The 20000-nt window shown below is 42.8% G+C and overlaps 1 protein-coding gene across 1 annotated transcript in view; it reads left to right on the top strand.

The window, feature by feature from the left end:
• CCDC183 (coiled-coil domain containing 183) overlaps nucleotides 1-16327 on the top strand; it is a 27330-nt gene extending 11003 nt beyond the window's left edge. The window contains exons 6-11 of the mRNA XM_079996475.1: nucleotides 5304-5404; nucleotides 6584-6744; nucleotides 6827-6992; nucleotides 10157-10288; nucleotides 13368-13461; nucleotides 16168-16327. Of these exons, the coding sequence (XP_079852601.1) occupies nucleotides 5304-5404; nucleotides 6584-6744; nucleotides 6827-6992; nucleotides 10157-10288; nucleotides 13368-13461; nucleotides 16168-16310 (797 nt within the window). The 3' untranslated portion in view covers nucleotides 16311-16327. The remainder of the gene's footprint in view (nucleotides 1-5303; nucleotides 5405-6583; nucleotides 6745-6826; nucleotides 6993-10156; nucleotides 10289-13367; nucleotides 13462-16167) is intronic.
• Nucleotides 16328-20000: the final 3673 nt, after the last annotated feature.

The following is a 20000-nucleotide window of genomic DNA, read 5'->3' on the forward strand; positions in this document are numbered from 1 at the left end:
GACGCCTGGTCACCTACTGGGAGTTGTGGCGCAAGGCAACTGGTCTCCTACTGGGAGTTGTAGCACAAGGCGACTGGTCCCCTACTGGGAGTTGTAGCGCAAGGCGACTGGTCTCCTACTGGGAGTTGTAGCGCAAGGCGACTGGTCCCCTACTGGGAGTTGTAGCGCAAGGCGACTGGTCCCCTACTGGGAGTTGTAGCGCAAGGCGACTGGTCTCCTACTGGGAGTTGTAGCGTGCGTTGCGCCCTTTCACGTTTCCTTTATGAGGGCGTCTGGGAGTTGTAGTACGCAGCGCCCGGTCAGCGCCTGGGAGTTGTAGCGCGCGGCGCCCGGTCACCTCCTTTCCTTAATTTTTGATGGCGCATGGGAGTTGTAGTACGCAGCGCCCGGTCAGCGCCTGGGAGTTGTAGCGCGCGGCGCCCGGTCACCTCCCTTCCTTACTTTTTGAGGGCGCCTGGGAGTTGTAGTACGCAGCGCCCGGTCAGCTCCTGGGAGTTGTAGCGCAAGGCGACTGGTCCCCTACTGGGTGTTGTAGCGCAAGGCGACTGGTCCCCTACTGGGAGTTGTAGCGCAAGGCGACTGGTCCCCTACTGGGAGTTGTAGCGCAAGGCGACTGGTCTTCTACTGGGAGTTGTAGCGTGCGTTGCACCCTTTCACCTTTCCTTTATGAGGGCGTCTGGGAGTTGTAATACGCAGCGCCCGGTCAGCGCCTGGGAGTTGTAGCGCGCAGCGCCCGGTCACCTCCCTTACTTTTTGAGGGCGCCTGGGAGTTGTAGTACGCAGTGCCTGGTCAGCGCCTGGGAGTTGTAGCGCGCGGCGCCCAGTCAGCGCCTGGGAGTTGTAGCGCACGGTGCCCGGTCAGCTCCTGGGAGTTGTAGCGCGGTGCCCAGTCAGCGCCTGGGAGTTGTAGCGCGCGGCGCCCGGTCAGCTCCTGAGAGTTGTAGCGCCCGGCGCCCGTTCACCTTTCCTTACTTTTGAGGGCGCCTGGGAGTTGTAGCGCGCGGCGCCCGTCACCTCCCTTCCTTACTTTTTGAGGGCGCCTGGGAGTTGTAGTACACAGTGCCCGGGCAACGCCTGGGAGTTGTAGCGCGTGACGCCTGGTCACCTACTGGGAGTTGTAGCGCAAGGCGACTGGTCTCCTACTGGGAGTTGTAGCGTGCGTTGCACCCTTTCACCTTTCCTTTATGAGGGCGTCTGGGAGTTGTAATACGCAGCGCCCGGTCAGCGCCTGGGAGTTGTAGCGTGCAGCGCCCGGTCACCTCCTTTCCTTACTTTTTGAAGGCGCCCGGGAGTTGTAGTACGCAGCGCCCGGTCAGCGCCTGGGAGTTGTAGCGCGAGGCGCCCTGTCACCTCCTTTCCTTACTTTTTGAGGGCGCCTGGGAGTTGTAGTACGCAGCACCCGGTCAGCGTCTGGGAGTTGTAGCGCGAGGCGACTGGGCACAATCTGGGAGTTGTAGCGCCCAGCGCCCGGTCACCATACTACCTTACTTTATGAGGGCGCCTGGGAGTTGTAGTATGCAGCGCCCGGTCAGCTCCTGTGAGTTGTAGCGTGCGGCGCCCTGTCACCTTCTTTCCTTACTTGATGAGGGCCCCTGGAAGTTGTAGTACGTGGCGCCCAGTCAGCGTCTGGGAGTAGTAGCGCGCAGCGCCCGGTCACCTCCTTTCCTTACTATTTGAGGGCGCCTGGGAGTTGTAGTACGCAGCAACCGGTCAGCGTCTGGGAGTTGTAGCGCGAGGCGACTGGGCACAATCTGGGAGTTGTAGCGCCTGGCGCCCTGCAACGTATGGCGCCCTGTCACCTCCTTTCCTTTTTGAGGGCGCCTGGGAGTTGTAGTACGCAGCGCCTGGTCAGCGCCTGGGAGTTGTAGCGCGCGGCGCCGGTCACCTCCTTTCCTTACTTTTTGAGGGCGCCTGGGAGTTGTAGCGCGCGGCGCCCGGTCAGCACATGGGAGTTGTAGCGCGAGGCGACTGGGCACAATCTGGGAGTTGTAGCGCCCAGCGCCCGGTCACCATACTACCTTACTTTATGAGGGCGCCTGGGAGTTGTAGTATGCAGCGCCCGGTCAGCTCCTGTGAGTTGTAGCGTGCGGCGCCCTGTCACCTTCTTTCCTTACTTGATGAGGGCCCCTGGAAGTTGTAGTACGTGGCGCCCAGTCAGCGTCTGGGAGTAGTAGCGCGCAGCGCCCGGTCACCTCCTTTCCTTACTATTTGAGGGCGCCTGGGAGTTGTAGTACGCAGCAACCGGTCAGCGTCTGGGAGTTGTAGCGCGAGGCGACTGGGCACAATCTGGGAGTTGTAGCGCCTGGCGCCCTGCAACGTATGGCGCCCTGTCACCTCCTTTCCTTTTTGAGGGCGCCTGGGAGTTGTAGTACGCAGCGCCTGGTCAGCGCCTGGGAGTTGTAGCGCGCGGCGCCGGTCACCTTTCCTTACTTTTTGAGGGCGCCTGGGAGTTGTAGCGCGCGGCGCCCGGTCAGCACATGGGAGTTGTAGCGCGAGGTGACTGGGCACAATCTGGGAGTTGTAGCGCGTGGCACCCGGTCACCTCCTTTCCTTGCCTTTTGAGGGCGCCTGGGAGTTGTAGCACGCAGCGCCCATTCAGCTCCTGGGAGTTGTAGAGCATGGCGCCCTGTCACCTTTCTTTACTTTTAGAGGGCGCCTGGGAGTTGTAGTACGCAGCACCCGGTCAGCCCCTTCCCTCAAGGACACTGGGATATGGACTTGCCTTCCCTGATGGGCCGCGAGGGGGTGATAAGGAAAGGGCGGCTGGGAGTTGTAGCGCGGCGCCCGGTCTGCATCTGGGAGTTGCAGCGCGTGGCGCCCGGTCACCTCCTGTCCTTACTTTCTGAGGGCGCCTGGGAGTTGTAGTACGCAGCGCCTGGTCAGCATCTGGGAGTTGTAGCGTGCGGCGCCCGGTCACCTCCCTTCCTTGCTTTTTGAGGGCGCCTGGGAGTTGTAGCGCGCGGCGCCCGGTCAGTGCCTGGGAGTTGTAGCGCGAGGCGACTGGGCACAATCTGGGAGTTGTAGCACGTGGCACCCTGTCACCTTTCCTTACTTTATGAGGGCGCCTGGGAGTTGTAGTATGTGGCGCCTGGTCAGCGCCTGGGAGTTGTAGTGCGAGGCGACTGGGCACAATCTGGGAGTTATAGCGCGTGACGCCTGGTCCCCTACTGGGAGTTGTAGCGCCCGGCGCCCGGTCAGCACATGGGAGTTGTAGCACGAGGCGACTGGTCACAATCTGGGAGTTGTAGCGCCCAGCGCCCTGCAGCGCACGGCGCCCTGTCACCTTACTTCCTTTATGACGGCGCCCGGGAGTTGTAGTACGCAGCACCCGGTCAGCATCTGGGAGTTGTAGTGCCAGGCGACTGGTCACCGCCTGGGAGTTGTAGCGCAAGGCGACTGGTCCCCTACTGGGAGTTGTAGCGTGCGTTGCGCCCTTTCACCTTTCCTTACTTTATGAGGGCGCCTGGGAGTTGTAGTACGCAGCGTCCGGTTAGCATCTGGGAGTTGTAGCGCGAGGCGACTGGTCACCACCTGGGAGTTGTAGTGCGTGGCGCCCGGTCGCCCCCTTCCCTCAAGGCCACTGGGATATGGATTTCCCCTTCCCATCCAGTTTGGGAGTTGTAGCGCACAGCGGCAGTGCAGCGCCTGGGAGTTGTAGCGTGAGGCGCCCGGACAGTACCTGGGAGTTGTAGTGCGCGGCGCCCGGTCAGCCCCTTCCCTCAAGGACACTGGGATATGGACTTGCCTTCCCTGATGGGCCGCGAGGGGGTGAGAGATAAGGAAAGGGCGGCTGGGAGTTGTAGCGCTTGGCGCCCGGTCACCTTCTTTCCTTACTTTATGAGGGCGCCTGGGAGTTGTAGTACGCGGCGCCCGGTCACCTGGAAGTTGTAGCACATGGTGCCTGGTCCCCTACTGGGAGTTGTAGCGCGAGGCGCCCGGTCACCTCCTGGAAGTTGTAGCACATGGTGCCTGGTCCCCTACTGGGAGTTGTAGCGCGAGGCGACTGGGCACAATCTGGGAGTTGTAGCGCGTGGCACCCTGTCACCTTTCCTTACTTTATGAGGGCGCCTGGGAGTTGTAGTATGTGGCGCCTGGTCAGCGTCTGGGAGTTGTAGCGCGTGACGCCTGGTCACCTAATGGGAGTTGTAGCGCCTGGCGCCCGGTCAGCACATGGGAGTTGTAGTACGCAGCGCCTGGTCAGCACATGGAAGTTGTAGTACGCACCTGGTCAGCACCTGGGAGTTGTAGTACGCAGCGCCCGGTCACCTCCTGGAAGTTGTAGCGCATGGTGCCTGGTCCCCTACTGGGAGTTGTAGCGCGAGGCGACTGGTCACCTCCTGGGAGTTGTAGTGCGCAGCGCCTGGTCAGCACCTGGGAGTTGTAGCGCCCGGCGCCCGGTCACCTCCTGGAAGTTGTAGCGCATGGTGCCTGGTCCCCTACTGGGAGTTGTAGCGCGAGGCGCCTGGTCACCACCTGGGAGTTGTAGTACGCAGCGCCCGGTCACCTCCTGGAAGTTGTAGCGCACGGTGCCTGGTCAGCACCTGGGAGTTGTAGCGCAAGGCGACTGGTCACCACCTGGGAGTTGCAGTAAGCAGCGCCTGGTCAGCAGCTGGGAGTTGTAGCGCGCGGCGCCCGGTCACCTGGAAGTTGTAGCGCACGGTGCCTGGTCCCCTACTGGGAGTTGTAGCGCGAGGCGACTGGTCACCACCTGGGAGTTGTAGTGCGCAGCGCCCGGTCACCTCCTGGAAGTTGTAGCGCATGGTGCCTGGTCCCCTACTGGGAGTTGTAGCGCGAGGCGACTGGTCACCACCTGGGAGTTGTAGTGCGCAGCGCCCGGTCAGCACCTGGGAGATGAAGTACGCAGCGCCCGGTCACCTCCTGGAAGTTGTAGCGCGTGGTGCCTGGTCCCCTACTGGGAGTTGTAGCATGAGGCGACTGGTCACCACCTGGGAGTTGTAGCGCAAGGCGACTGGTCTCCTACTGGGAGTTGTAGGGCAAGGCGACTGGTCCCCTACTGGGAGTTGTAGCACGAGGCGACTGGTCCCCTACTGGGAGTTGTAGCGCAAGGCGACTGGTCCCCTACTGGGAGTTGTAGCACGAGGCGACTGGTCAGCACCTGGGAGTTGTAGCGTGCGGCGCCCGGTCACCTGGAAGTTGTAGCGCATGGTGCCTGGTCCCCTACTGGGAGTTGTAGCGCGAGGCGACTGGTCACCTCCTGGGAGTTGTAGTACGCAGCGCCTGGTCAGCGCCTGGGAGTTGTAGCGCGCGGCGCCCGGTCACCTCCTCTCTTTCTCTCCCCCCAGGCGCCCGGTTGGAAGCTTCCAAGGCTCAGGTTGAGTACCAAGGCCTGGTGACGGCGGAAGTGGAGAAGATCAAGGCGGCCGTCCAGTGCTCCCACCTCTGGGTATTGTAGTTCCCGGCGCCCGGTGGGGGAGGAATCAATCAATCAATCAATCAATCAATCGGATCAATACCTATCATTGGCTCATAATAATCATAATCATAATTATAATCATAATAATATAATTATAATCATCATCATAATCATTGGCTGTCAATGGAAGAAAGGAAGGAATCCGATCAATACTAAGAATCAATAATCAGTAATCAATAATACCCTAATAATTGGCTGCAAATAAGAATAATATAATTGGCTGAAATAATAATAATAATAAAGAAGAATTAATAATAATAATAATAGGCTAATTGAAGAAAGGAAGGACTCTGATCAATACTAATAATCAATAATCAATTATCAATAATACCCTAATAATGGGCTGCAAATAAGAATAATAATATAATTGGCTGAAATAATAATAATAATAAAGAAGAAATAATAATAATAATAATAGGCTGTCAATTGAAGAAAGGAAGGACTCTGATCAATACTAAGAATCAATAATCAATTATCAATAATTCCCGAATAATGGGCTGCAAATAAGAATAACAATATAATTGCCTGAAATAATAATAATAATAAAGAAGAATTAATAATAATAATAATAATAATAATAATAATAATAATAATAATAATAATAGGCTGCAAATAATAATAATAAGAAGATAATAAGATAATAATAATAAGAAGGTAATAAGATAATAAGAAGATAATAATAATATAATTGGCTGCAAATCATAATAAAGAAGAAATAACAATAAAAATAACATTAACAATAATAATAAAGGCTTCGACCCGCCAATCAATAATCAATAATACCCTAATAATAGGCTGCAAATAATAATAATAATAATAATAATAATAATAATAATAATAATAATAATAATAATAATAATATTGGCCTGCCAATCAATAATCAATAATCAACAATACCCTAATAATTGGCTGCAAATAATAATAATAATATAATTGGTTGCAATAAAAATTATAATATAATATAATATAATATAATATAATATAATATAATATAATATAATATAATATAAATTCCTAATAATTGGTTGCAAATAATAATAAAGAAGAAGAAATAATAATAATAATAATAATAATAATAATAATAATAATAATAATAATAATAATAATAACCGGCCAATCAATAATCAATCCCCCATTCCTTCCCCGCAGGACATCGCCGGGCGCTTCCTGGCGCAGCGCCGGTCGGAGGAGGACCTGCGCCAGCAGATCGGCGAGTGCGAACGGCGCCGGCGGGACCTCCAGTCCCGCCTCAAGGCTTTGGAACTGGAACGGGCCGAGTTGAAGTTCCACCCGGCGCCCGGCGCCCTCAGGTAGCGGCTTCGAGTCCCATCCATTCCAGTGGCAGGGAGTTCCTCAGGTCGGTCCATTGAAAACCATGTTTCCCCCCCGCAGCTCCCAGGCGCTGGCGGAGGAACTGGGCGCCGCCTTGGAGGAGGAGACCCGGCGCCTGGCGGAGGCGCGGCGCTACCTTTCCCAGAGCCAGGAGCTGCTGCTGCGGTTCGAGAACGGGGTCAACAACCTGGCCGTGCGGCTGTGCGGCGTCCAGGTGGACGGGCAGGTAGGGGAACTACGGTTCCCATGGGCGCCGGGCGACCGCGCTGTTTCAAGGTGGGAACTGTAGTTCGCAGGGTGCGTACTATAGTTCCCAGTGCTCCCAGTGAACCATACTAAAGTTCCCAGTGGGTGTACTATAGTTCCCATACTATACATCCCAGTGAGCCGTGCTATAGTTCCCATTTATCCATACTATATTTCCCAGTGAGACATACTATAGTTCCCAGTGAGCCGTACTATAGATCCCAGTAGGGTATACTATAGTTCCCATACTATACATCCCAGTGAGTTGTACTATAATTCCCAGTGAGCCATACTACAGTTCCCATTACTCCATACTATGGTTCCCAATGAGCCATACTATAGTTCCCAGTGAGCCGTACTATAGTTTCCAGTGAGCCATACTATAGTTCCCAGTGGGCCACACTATGATTCCCAGTTAGCCATACTATAGTTCCCAGTGTGCCATACTACAGTTCCCATTACTCCATACTATAGTTCCCAGTGAGCCATACTATAGTTCCCAGTGAGCCATACTATAGTTCCCATACTACAATTCCCAGTGAGCCATACTATAGTTCCCATACTACAATTCCCAGTGAGCCATAGTATAGTTCCCATTGAGCCATACTATAATTCCCATACTACAATTCCCAGTGAGCCATACTATAGTTCCCAGTGAGCCATACTATAGTTCCCATACTACAATTCCCAGTGAGCCATAGTATAGTTCCCAGTGAGCCATACTATAATTCCCATACTATAATTCCCAGTGAGCCATACAATAGTTCCCATTGAGCCATACTATAGTTCCCATACTATAATTCCCAGTGAGCCATACTATAATTCCCAGTTAACCATACTATAGTTCCCATACTATAATTCCCAGTGAGCCGTATTATAATTCCCAGTGAGCCATACTATAGTTCCCAGTGAGCCATACTATAATTCCCAGTGAGCCATACTATAGTTCCCAGTGAGCCATACTATAGTTCCCATACTATAATTCCCAGTGAGCCATACTATAGTTCCCATACTATAATTCCCAGTGAGCCATTGTATAGTTCCCAGTGAGCCATACTATAGTTCCCAATGAGCCATACTATAATTCCCAGTGATCCATACTATAATTCCCAGTGAGCCATACTATAATTCCCAGTGAGCCATACTATAGTTCCCAGTGAGCCATACTATAGTTCCCATACTATAATTCCCAGTGAGCCATACTATAATTCCCAGTGAGCCATACAATAGTTCCCATACTATAGTTCCCAGTGAGCCATACTATAATTCCCAGTGAGCCATACTATAGTTCCCAGTGAGCCATACTATAATTCCCAGTGAGCCATACTATAGTTCCCATACTATAATCCCAGTGAGCCATACTATAATTCCCAGTGAGCCATACTATAGTTCCCATACTATATTTCCCAGTGAGCCACACTATAATCCCCAGTGAGCCATACTATAGTTCCCATAATATAATTCCCAGAGAGCCATACTATAGTTCCCATACTATAATTCCCAGTGATCCATACTATAGTTCCCAGTGAGCCATACTATAATTCCCAGTGAGCCATACTATAGTTCCCAGTGAGCCATACTATTGTTCCCAGACTATAATTCCCAGTGAGCCATACTATAATTCCCATACTATAATTCCCAGTGAGCCATACTATAGTTCCCATACTATAATTCCCAGTGAGCCATACTATAGTTCCCATACTATAATTCCCAGTGAGCCATACTATAGTTCCCATACTATAATTCCCAGTGAGCCATACTATAGTTCCCATACTATAATTCCCAGTGAGCCATACTATAATTCCCATACTATAATTCCCAGTGATCCATACTATAGTTCCCATACTATAATTCCCAGTGAGCCATACTATAATTCCCAATGAGCCATACTATAATTCCCATACTATAATTCCCAGTGAGCCATACTATAATTCCCAGTGAGCCATACTATAGTTCCCATACTATAATTCCCAGTGAGCCATACTATAATTCCCATACTATAATTCCCAGTGAGTCATACTATAGTTCCCAGTGAGCCATACTATAGTTCCCAGTGAGCCATACTATAGTTCCCATACTATAATTCCCAGTGAGCCATACTATAATTCCCAGTGAGCCATACTTTAGTTCCCATACTATAATTCCCAGTGAGCCATACTATAATTCCCATACTATAATTCCCAGTGAGCCATACTATGGTTCCCAGTGAGCCATACTATAGTTCCCATACTATAATTCCCAGTGAGCCATACTATAATTCCCAGTGAGCCATACTTTAGTTCCCATACTATAATTCCCAGTGAGCCATACTATAATTCCCATACTATAATTCCCGGTGAGTCATACTATAGTTCCCAGTGAGCCATACTATAATTCCCAGTGAGCCATACTTTAGTTCCCATACTATAATTCCCAGTGAGCCATACTATAGTTCCCATACTATAATTCCCAGTGAGCCATACTATAGTTCCCATACTATAATTCCCAGTGAGCCATACTATAATTCCCATTGAGCCATACTATAATTCCCATACTATAGTTCCCAGTAAGCCATACTATAATTCCCATACTATAATTCCCAGTGATCCATACTATAATTCCCGGTGAGTCATACTATAGTTCCCAGTGAGCCATACTATAATTCCCAGTGAGCCATACTTTAGTTCCCATACTATAATTCCCAGTGAGCCATACTATAGTTCCCATACTATAATTCCCAGTGAGCCATACTATAATTCCCAGTGAGCCATACTATAGTTCCCATACTATAATTCCCAGTGGGCCATACTATAGTTCCCATACTATAATTCCCAGTGAGCCATACTATAATTCCCAGTGAGCCATACTATAGTTCCCATACTATAATTCCCAGTGAGCCATACTATAGTTCCCATACTATAATTCCCAGTGAGCCATACTATAGTTCCCATACTATAATTCCCAGTGGGCCATACTATAGTTCCCATACTATAATTCCCAGTGAGCCATACTATAATTCCCAGTGAGCCATACTATAGTTCCCATACTATAATTCCCAGTGAGCCATACTATAGTTCCCATACTATAATTCCCAGTGAGCCGTACTATAGTTCCCAGTGCGCCCTACTCCGGTTCCCAGTGCGCTTTCCCCTCCTCTCCCCCCAGGAGGATTTCCGGGGCGAGTCCTGGGACGTCTTCCGGAAGCTCCAGTTCTGCGAGGGGCGCCTGGTGCACCTCCTGAAGGTGGCGGCCCAGCCGGCCCTGCGCCTGGACTTCAGCAAGGAGGAGACCAATGAGGTGCGGGAAACGTAGCGCGGGGTCGGGAATTGTAGCGCCAGGCGCAGGAAGAAACAGGTTGGGAATTGTAGCGCCAGGCGCATAGAGATGGACAGGGCGGGAATTGTAGCGCCAGGCGCACGGAGACCAATGAGGTGCGGGAAACGTAGCGCGGGTTCGGGAATTGTAGCGCCAGGCGCAGGGAGACAGGGTGGGAATTGTAGCGCCAGGCGCAGGTAGAGACAGGTTGGGAATTGTAGCGCCAGGCGCAGGAAGAGACAGGTTGGGAATTGTAGCGCCAGGCGCATGGAGATGGACAGGGTGGGAATTGTAGCGCCAGGCGCAGGGAGACCAATGAGGTGCGGGAAACGTAGCGCGAGTTCGGGAATTGTAGCGCCAGGCGCAGGAAGAGACAGGGTGGGAATTGTAGCGCCAGGCGCAGGGAGATGGACAGGGTGGGAATTGTAGCGCCAGGCGCAGGAAGAGACAGGTTGGGAATTGTAGCGCCAGGCGAGGAAGAGACAGGTTGGGAATTGTAGCGCCAGGCGCAGGAAGAGACAGGTTGGGAATTGTAGCGCCAGGCGCAGGAAAACAGGTTGGGAATTGTAGCGCCAGGCGCATGGAGATGGACAGGGTGGGAATTGTAGTGCCAGGCGCAGGGAGACCAATGAGGTGTGGGAAACGTAGCGTGGGTTCGGGAATTGTAGCGCCAGGCGCATGGAGATGGACAGGGTGGGAATTGTAGCGCCAGGCGCAGGGAGACCAATGAGGTGCGGGAAACGTAGCGCGGGTTTGGGAAGTGTAGCGCCAGGCGCAGGGAGACAGAGTGGGAATTGTAGTGCCAGGCGCAGGGAGACCAATGAGGTGCGGGAAACATAGCGCGGGTTTGGGAATTGTAGCGCCAGGCGCAGGGAGATGGACAGGGTGGGAATTGTAGCGCCAGGCGCATGGAGACCAATCAGGTGCAGGAAACGTAGCGCGGGTTCGGGAAGTGTAGCGCCAGGCGCAGTGAGACAGGGTGGGAATTATAGCGCCAGGCGCAGGGAGACCAATGAGGTGCGGGAAACGTAGCGCGGGTTCGGGAATTGTAGCGCCAGGCGCAGGGAGACAGGGTGGGAATTGTAGCGCCAGGCGCAGGGAGACCAATGAGGTTTGGGAAATGTAGCGCGGGTTCAGGAATTGTAGCGCCAGGCGCAGGGAGAGGGTGGGAATTGTAGCGCCAGGCGCAGGGAGACCAATGAGGTGCGGGAAACGTAGCGCGGGTTCGGGAAGTGTAGCGCCAGGCGCAGTATGACAGGGTGGGAATTGTAGCGCCAGGCGAGGAAGAGACAGGTTGGGAATTATAGCGCCAGGCGAGGAAGAGACAGGTTGGGAATTGTAGCGCCAGGCACAGGAAGAGACAGGTTGGGAATTGTAGCGCCAGGCGCATGGAGATGGATAGGGTGGGAATTGTAGCGCCAGGCGCAGGGAGACAGGGTGGGAATTATAGCGCCAGGCTAATTTTAATAATAAAATTATTAAATATTAATTCTTACTACTAATAATAAGATTAGCGAATTCCTTCCGGGTGACGCTGGGAATTGTAGCGCCAGGCGCCGGAAGACGGACAGACAGGCTGCTCTAATTAATAGATAATATTAATAATAATTAATATTAATAATAATATTAATAGAATAGAATGATTACTAGAAGAATATTAGGAAATGTAGCGTAATAATAATAATAATAATAATACTACCCAATTAATAAGCATTAACTTTATTAATAAGCATTCACATCATTAATATTATTAATTAGCATTTGTTTTATTAACAACAATAACCATTCATTTTATTAATATTATTCATATATCAAATATTAATAGAGCAATATTAGGAAATGTATAATAATAATAATAATAATAATAATAATAATAATAATAATAATAATAATAAAATTTATTAATATTATTCATATATCAAATATTAATAGAGCAATATTAGGAAATGCAGCGTAATAATAATAATAATAATAATAACAATAATAATAATAATAATAATAAAATTTATTAATATTATTCATATATCAAATATTAATAGAGCAATATTAGGAAATGTAGAATAATAATAATAATAATAATAATAATAATAATAATAATAATAATAATAATAATAAAATTTATTAATATTATTCATATATCAAATAATAGAGCAATATTAGGAAATGTAGTGTAATAATAATAATAATAATAATAATAATAATAATAAAATTTATTAATATTATTCATATATCAAATATTAATAGAGCAATATTAGGAAATGTAGCGTAGTAATAATAATAATAATAATAATAATAATAATAATAATAATAAAATTTATTAATATTATTCATATATCAAATATTAATAGAGCAATATTAGGAAATGTAGCGTAATAATAATAATAATAATAATAATAATAATAATAATAATAATAATAAAATTATTAATATTATTCATATATCAAATATTAATAGAGCAATATTAGGAAATGTAGCGTAATAATAATAATAATAATAATAATAATAATAATAATAAAATTTATTAATATTATTCATATATCAAATATTAATAGAGCAATATTAGGAAATGTAGCGTAATAATAATAATAATAATAATAATAATAATAATAATAAAATTTATTAATATTATTCATATATCAAATATTAATAGAGCAATATTAGGAAATGTAGCGTAATAATAATAATAATAATAATAATAATAATAATAATAATAATAAAAATTTATTAATATTATTCATATATCAAATATTAATAGAGCAATATTAAAAATGTAGCATAATAATAATAATAATAAAAATAAAAAAATTATTAATATTATTCATATATCAAATATTAATAGAGCAATATTAGGAAATGTAGCGTAGTAGTAGTAGTAGTAATAATAATAATAATAATAATAATAATAATAATAATAATTATTATTATTATTATTATTATTTCCCCCAGGCAGAAGAATACATAGGAACTGGCTTTATGAGCCTTGAGAGGAGAGCGGAATGATCTGGTCATTCATTAATTGATTAATGAATTAATAACGAGCTAATAATTCCTTCCTCCCCAGACCTTCGTCCAGGTGCGGAACGTTCTGGAAGAAAGTACCAGGGAGGAAGCTCAAAATCTGAGGATCGCCTTCGAGGACGACGAAGACGTGCGAGGTTCCACTATTATTTCTATTATTAATGTTATTAATAATTATTAATGTTATTAATAATACGCATTCCCTTTATTAATAAGCTTTCCTTTCGTTAGTATTATTAATACACATTCATATTATTCATATTATTAATAAGTCTTCGCTTTCTTGGCATGAATAACAAGCATTCATTTTATGAACAGTATTAAAAAATCATCAATATTATTCATATTAATAAACATTTATTTTATGAATGTTATTAATAAATTCACATTATTAATTAATTACTTAATTAATTAATTCACATTAATAAGCATTCATATTCATTCATATCATTAATATCATTAACAAGCATTCCTTTTATTATTTATTATTTATTATTTATTATTATTATTTATTATTTATTTATTATTTATTATTATTATTTATTATTATTTATTATTATTATTATTCAATATTATTCTTTTTATTCATTATTATTAATACTATTCATATCCATATCCATACATATTATTAATAAGCATTCATATTCATTCATATCATTAATATCATTAACAAGCATTCCTTTATTATTTATTATTTATTATTTATTATTTATTTATTATTATTTATTATTATTTATTATTATTATTAATCAATATTATTCTTTTTATTCATTATTATTAATACTATTCATATCCATATCCATTCATATTATTAATAAGCATTCATATTCATTCATATTATTAATATCATTAACAAGCATTATTATATTATTATTCAATATTATTCTTTTTATTCATTATTATTAATACTATTCATATTCCTATCCATTCATATTATTAATAAGCATTAATTTTATTAATACTATTAAAACGCATCTCACCTTCTTCATATTATGAATATTCATGTTCATTCACATTATTATTATTATTATTATTATTATTCTATTTCTATTTCTATTCACATCATTAATATTATTAATAAGCATTTTTACTATTAATTAGCATTTGTTTGATTAACAACAATAACCATTCCTTTTATTAATTTTATTCATATATCAAATATTAATAGAGTAATATTAGGAAATGTAGCGTAATAATAATAATAATAATAATACTACCCAATTAATAAGCATTCACTTTATTAATAAGCATTCACATCATTAATATTATTAATAAGCATTTTTACTATTAATTAGCATTTGTTTGATTAACAACAATAACCATTCCTTTTATTCATATTATTCATATATCAAATAGACGCTAATTAATGCTAATTAATAGTAAAAATGCTTATTAATAATATTAATGATGTGAATGCTTATTAATAAAGGGAATGCTTATTAATTGGGTATTATTATTATTATTATTATTATTATTATTATTACACTACATTTCCTAATATTGCTCTATTAATATTTGATATATTTAATAATACGCATTCCCTTTATTAATAAGCTTTCCTTTCGTTAATATTATTAATACACATTCCTATTATTAATATCATTAATAAGCCTTTGCTTTATTGGCATGAATAACAAGCATTCATTTTATGAACAGTATTAAAAAATCATCAATATTATTCATATTATTAATAATAATAATATATAATAAACATTTATTTTATGAATGTTATTAATATTCACATTATTAATAAGCATTCATATACATTCATATTATTAATAAGCATTCGCTTTATTGGCATTAATAACAAGCATTCATTTTATGAACATTATTAAAAAATCATCAATATTATTCATATTATTAATAATAATAATATATAATAAACATTTATTTTATGAATATTAATAAACATTCACATCATTAATAAGCATTTATATTCATTCATATTATTAATATCATTTACAAGAATTCCTTTTATTAGCATTATTATTATTCAATATCCATTCATATAATAAACATTTATTTTATGAATGTTATTAATAAACATTCGCGTTATTAATAAGCATTCATATTCATTCATATTATTAATATCATTAACAAGAATTCCTTTTATTAGCATTATTATTATTCAATATCCATTCATCCATTCATATAATAAACATTTATTTTATGAATGTTATTAATCAACATTCACATTATTAATAAGCATTCATATCCATTCATATTATTAATATCATTAACAAGAATTCCTTTTATTAGCATTATTATTATTCAATATCCATTCATATAATAAACATTTATTTTATGAATGTTGTTAATCAACATTCACATTATTAATAAGCATTCATATCCATTCATATTATTAATAAGCATTCGCTTTATTGGCATTAATAACAAGCATTCATTTTATGAACATTATTAAAAAATCATCAATATTATTCATATTATTAATAATAATAATAATAATATATAATAAACATTTATTTTATGAATGTTATTAATCAACATTCACATTATTAATAAGCATTCATATTCATATTATTAATATCATTAACAAGAATTCCTTTTATTAGCATTATTATATTATTCTTTTTATGCATTATTATTAATACTATTCATATTCATTTCCATTCATATTATTAATAAGCATTAATTTTATTAATACTATTAATACGCATCTCACCTTCTTCGTATTATGAATATTCAGATTCATTCACATGAATATTCATATTCTCCATCCGCATTCTCTTGGCAGAAGCTGCCCTGGCCATAGGGATATTTTAATATTTCTGCTAATATTTCTAATAATATTTCTAATAATATTTCTAATAATTCCTCCGCAGAGGCTTTTAATTTCGCCGACATCGACCACAGCTATATTCCCGGAAGGGAGGAAATTAAGAAGCAAGGCCTGAAGCTAATTGGGGACAAGACCAAAGTGGTGAAGAAGAAGCCCAGGGGGGCCGCCAAAAAGTCCCTTAATTAATTAATGAACTCGTTAATAAAGAATATTATTCTTCTTATTATTATTCATCGTCGACCGCAGCTAATATCCCCAGGCGGGAGGAGATGGAGGGACAAAACTAAAGTGGTGAAGAAGAAGCCCAGGGGGGCTGACGAAAAGTCCCTTAATTAATTAATTAACTCGTTAATAAAGAATATTATTATTATTATTATTAATTATTATTATTATTATTATTATTAATCGTCAACCACAGCTAATATCCCCAGGCGGGAGGAGATGGAGGGACAAGACTAAAGGGGTGAAGAAGAAGCCCAGGGGGGGCGCCTAAAAGTCCGTTAATTAATGAATGAATGAATTAACTCGTTAATAAAGATTATTATTATTATTATTATTATTATTATTATTATTAATCATCGACCGCAGCTAATATCCCCAGGCGGGAGGAGATGGAGGGACAAGACTAAAGTGGTGAAGAAGAAGCCCAGGGGGGCTGCCGAAAAGTCCCTTAATTAATTAATTAACTCGTTAATAAAGAATATTATTATTATTAATAATAATTATTATTATTATTATTAATCGTCAACCACAGCTAATATCCCCAGGCGGGCAGAGATGGAGGGACAAGACTAAAGGGGTGAAGAAGAAGCCCAGGGGGGCCGCCTAAAAGTCTGTTAATTAATGAATGAATGAATTAACTCGTTAATAAAGATTATTATTATTATTATTAACTATTATTATTAGTATTATTAATCGTCAACCACAGCTAATATCCCCAGGCGGGAGGAGATGGAGGGACAAGACTAAAGTGGTGAAGAAGAAGCCCAGGGGGGCCGCCTAAAAGTCCGTTAATTAATGAATGAATGAATTAACTCGTTAATAAAGATTATTATTATTATCATTAATTATTATTATTATTATTAATCGTCAACCACAGCTAATATCCCCAGGCGGGAGGAGATGGAGGGACAAAACTAAAGTGGTGAAGAAGAAGCCCAGGGGGGGACTCCTAAAAGTCCGTTAATTAATGAATGAATGAATTAACTCGTTAATAAAGATTATTATTATTATTAATTATTATTAGTATTATTAATCGTCAACCACAGCTAATATCCCCAGGCGGGAGGAGATGGAGGGACAAGACTAAAGTGGTGAAGAAGAAGCCCAGGGGGGGGACTCCTAAAAGTCCGCTAATTAATTAATTAATGAATTAACTCGTTAATAAAGAATATTAGTATTATTATTATTAATCGTCGACCGCAGCTAATATCCCCAGGCGGGAGGAGATCGAGGGACAAGAGCAAGGTGGCCGAGGAGAAGCCCAGGGGGGACTCCTAAAAGTCCGTTAATTAATTAATTACTTAATTAATTAATAATAATTAATAATCGTCATCGTCGTCGACCGCAGATACATCCCCGGCTTGAAGTTGATGGGGGACAAGAGACCAAGGTGGACCAAGAAGCCCAGGGCAGCCTCCAAAAAGGCGATCAATTAATTAATTAATTCGTTAATAAATACTCTTCTTATTAATGATGATGATGATGATGATGATTAATCATCATTGGCAAGCGCAGTTACATCTCGGCGCGAAGCTGATCGGGGGATCAAGACCAAGGTGGTCGAGAAAAAGGCGAGGGGAGCCTCCCAAAAGCCCATTAATTGATTAATTAATATTAATTAATATTAATTCGTTAATATTTTTATTATTTTTAAGCGTCATCGTCAACCGCAACTAATATCCCTGGCCTGAACAAGACCAAGGTGGTCGAGAAGAAGCCGAGGGGAGACTCCCCAAAGTCCGTTAATTGATTAATTAATATTAATTAATATTAATTAATATTAATTCATTAATATTTTTATTATTTTTAAGCGTCCTCGTCAACCGCAACTAATATCCCCGGCCTGAACGAGACCAAGGTGGTCGAGAAGAAGCCGAGGAGAGCCTCCCAAAAGCCCATTAATTGATTAATTAATGTTAATTAATATTAATTAATTAATTATTTTTATTATTTTTAAGCACCGTCGTCAACCCTGATCAGGAACCAAGAAGAAGGTGGTCGAGCAGAAGCCGAGGAGAGCCTCCCAAAAGCCCGTTAATTGATTAATTAATATTAATTAATATTAATTAATTAATTATCATTATTATTTTTAAGCACCGCCGTCAACCCTGATCAGGGACCAAGAAGAAGGTGGTCGAGCAGAAGCCGAGGAGAGCCTCCCCAAACCCCATTAATTAATTAAGATTAATTAATATTAATTAATATTAATTAATTAATTATTTTTATTATTTTTCAGCACCGTCGTCAACCCTGATCAGGGAGCAAGAAGAAGGTGGTCGAGCAGAAGCCGAGGAGAGCCTCCCCAAAGCCCATTAATTGATTAATTAATATTAATTAATATTAATTAATTAATTAATTAATTAATTTTATTATTTTTCAACCCTGATCAGGGACCAAGAAGAAGGTGGTCGAGCAGAAGCCGAGGGGAGCCTCCCCAAAGTCCGTTAATTGATTAATTAATATTAATTAATTAATTAATTAATTAATTAATTAATTAATTATTTTTATTATTTTTATTATTTTTCAACCCTGATCAGGGACCAAGAAGAAGGTGGCCGAGCAGAAGCCGAGGAGAGCCTCCCCAAAGCCCGTTAATTGATTAATTAATATTAATTAATATTAATTAATTAATTAATTATTTTTATTATTTTTATTATTTTTCAACCCTGATCAGGGACCAAGAAGAAGGTGGTCGAGCAGGAGCCGAGGAGAGCCTCCCCAAAGCCCATTAATTAATTAATTAATTAATTAATTAATTAATATAATTACTATGACCATTCATCCCTTTGGCGGGTCTGTAATACAAGAAAAGGAGGACGCGTTTGGAAAAAAAACAGAAAAAGGCGGGGAAGTTTGGCCCTCGCCGGCCGCCTTACTCGTTATACTGTCGGGTTGCCTCAAGCAAGATGGCCGCCGGCCCCCGCGGTTGCCTAGCGACGGCCCTCAAACAAGATGGCGGCCGCGGTTGCCTAGCGACGGGGCTGAAACAAGATGGCGGCCGCGAAACGACGAGAACAACAAGAATAATGACTTGTTACTTATCTTACTTACTATATAATAATAATAATCGGTTATTTATGAGGAAAATGTCACGTCAATTCGACGCCAGCCACGCCCCCTCCCCCTGTTGCCTAGCGACCGCGCTTCTGTTGCCTAGCGACCTTGCCGATATTGTCCGTTTCCGGCCACCGTCGTCCCTATTACGTCATTTCCCCCTCCGCGCCTTTTTTACGCCAATTCTCCCTCCTCGCTTCCCGTCCCCGGCGCCTGATTGGCTGGAATCCCCCCTTAGCAGTTGCCTCCTCCAAGATGGCCGCCGCTGCCGCCCGGCTTGCCAATCTTCCCCCTTTCCACGTCATCGAATTGTCCCGCCTCCTTCCCCTTCGCCGCTTTCTGATAGGCTGCGGGATCCACTATGTCCCTCAGCGGCCGCCGTCCCTCAAGGGAAGTCGTCACGCCGTTGCTAAGCGAGGAAAAAGACAGTCCAAAATGGCGGCGGCTGCGCGTCATCCCTTCTCCGCCTCCTGATTGGCTGCGGGATCCCCTATGTCCCTCAGCGGCCGCCGTCCCTCAAAGGAACTCGTCCCGCCGTTGCTAAGCGAGGAAACAGACCGTCCAAAATGGCGGCGGCTGCCCGTCACCGACTTGTCCCGC

This window comes from Podarcis cretensis, assembly GCF_951804945.1.
Source record: "Podarcis cretensis genome assembly, contig: SCAFFOLD_25, whole genome shotgun sequence".
NCBI classification, from domain to species: Eukaryota; Metazoa; Chordata; class Lepidosauria; order Squamata; family Lacertidae; genus Podarcis; species Podarcis cretensis.